The sequence below is a fragment of the Aplysia californica genome, unplaced genomic scaffold (assembly GCF_000002075.1).
Source record: "Aplysia californica isolate F4 #8 unplaced genomic scaffold, AplCal3.0 scaffold00488, whole genome shotgun sequence".
Classification (NCBI taxonomy): domain Eukaryota; kingdom Metazoa; phylum Mollusca; class Gastropoda; order Aplysiida; family Aplysiidae; genus Aplysia; species Aplysia californica.
This window is the reverse complement of record NW_004797758.1, coordinates 475,982-477,536: the sequence shown is the minus strand read 5'-3', so window position 1 is coordinate 477,536 and position 1,555 is coordinate 475,982. Positions and strand designations below refer to the sequence as shown.

At 35.6% G+C, this 1,555-nt stretch overlaps 1 protein-coding gene across 1 annotated transcript in view; it reads right to left on the bottom strand.

The window, feature by feature from the left end:
* Nucleotides 1-1,428, bottom strand: part of LOC101861756 (voltage-gated potassium channel subunit beta-2) — a gene marked incomplete at its 5' end in the record, with an annotated part of 52,341 nt that extends 50,913 nt beyond the window's left edge. Inside the window, 2 exon segments of the mRNA XM_013086643.1 lie at nt 725-762; nt 1,385-1,428. Of these exon segments, the coding sequence (XP_012942097.1) occupies nt 725-762; nt 1,385-1,428 (82 nt within the window).
* Nucleotides 1,429-1,555: the final 127 nt, after the last annotated feature.

Below are 1,555 nucleotides of genomic sequence, written 5' to 3'. Positions count from 1 at the left end.
AAGAGAGAACGAGAGAGAGAGAGAGGGGGGGGGAAGAGAGACAGAGAGAGAGAGAGAGAGAGAGAGAGTACTATTGTGTAGGAATATATTATTATTATGTGCGTGTACATGTGTGTTTGTGTGGATGCAAACGCAACTGCTTATCATTTCTACTAGTACATTTTGTTTGCTTTAAACTATAACTGCAAGTCTAAACGACTCCTTTTCTGACAGCACGAAACCAACCGCGGGTTTATTTTTCATTATTATTCCAGTTACATCGCGGGTTACTTTACTGGGTAATCCACAGGCCAGGAAGCACACAATGGTTCTCCACCTCACAGAACTGTTTCGGGCAGCTCATTTTACGACCGTTTCTCCTTTTGTTTTGATCATTGATTCACCTTCCTTGCCATGTTCGCACCGTGTGAAAGACGGATTACTTGTGAGTGGGTGTGTTAGTGTGGAGAAGCCATGTGTTAAGTTTGCTTCGTATTTACGTAAATGTACATTATCTTACCCTGAACAATTTGTTCGTTTACCTGCCGTATTTTATCTCATTAGAATGTATACACACATTCAACACAAACAAAACTTTTTAAAGTTTGAATGTTGCAAACATAGAGCATTTAGAAGAGAAACAAAACAAAAAGCAAACAAACCGAAACAAAAAAAAAAAAAACAAAACAAAACAAAAAACAAAAAAAAACCGACAAAACAATTCTTCAAAATCAACATAGCTCACCTCGTCTGTTACTTGACCGCCAAAGGTGACCCAGGTTCCTAAAGAAACACACACACACACACACAGAAAAAGAGTTAAATCACTATAATAATGGGTGGTTGGCGGGTCCTCTTGTGTGGTTTGCTCCTTCTTTCCTATCAAACATCTATCGTCCTCTATATCTCCTCCTTTTTTTTTTTTTGTTACTTTCTCGTAACACCTCTAATTTTCGGCACTTATATGACCTTATTGTGTTGCAAGTGCCTTAAAACTCTTACTAAAACAAAAACTAAATTACTATAATAAAACTTCTTCTTTGGTTAACCACAATCATTATTTTTATATCCAAAAGTGTATTTATGCATAAGTATGTACACATTTCTATATTATCAATTTCAAAATACCTGTTTATTACAGTTTGGTAATCAGTGGCCAAGAATGTCCTTCTCTTTAGCTTGAGATATTATTGATGTGACAGGGATCTTGAAATTTTATTTTGAAGCACATTGGGTATCTTGTTGAGGTAAAAAATAGGCAAACTAAAAGGAATGTATTATTGTATTCATATGTTATAACAATAGTGATAATGACCACAATGATGATGGAGATGATGACCCTGATGGTGAGGCCGATGATAATGAAAAAGAAAGCACAATTACGCATCATCACAAAGTTACTTACCAAATCCTATGTTCGACACACGCAGACCAGACTTCCCGAGGTTCCTGAAATGAGACAAAAACATTGTAGTTTAGAAAAATATTAAATTCATTTTTTAAAATGTGTACTCCAGGTTCCAATAATATCTGACAGCAAATCATTTTAAATACTTCCGTAGATTGTGATGTTTGC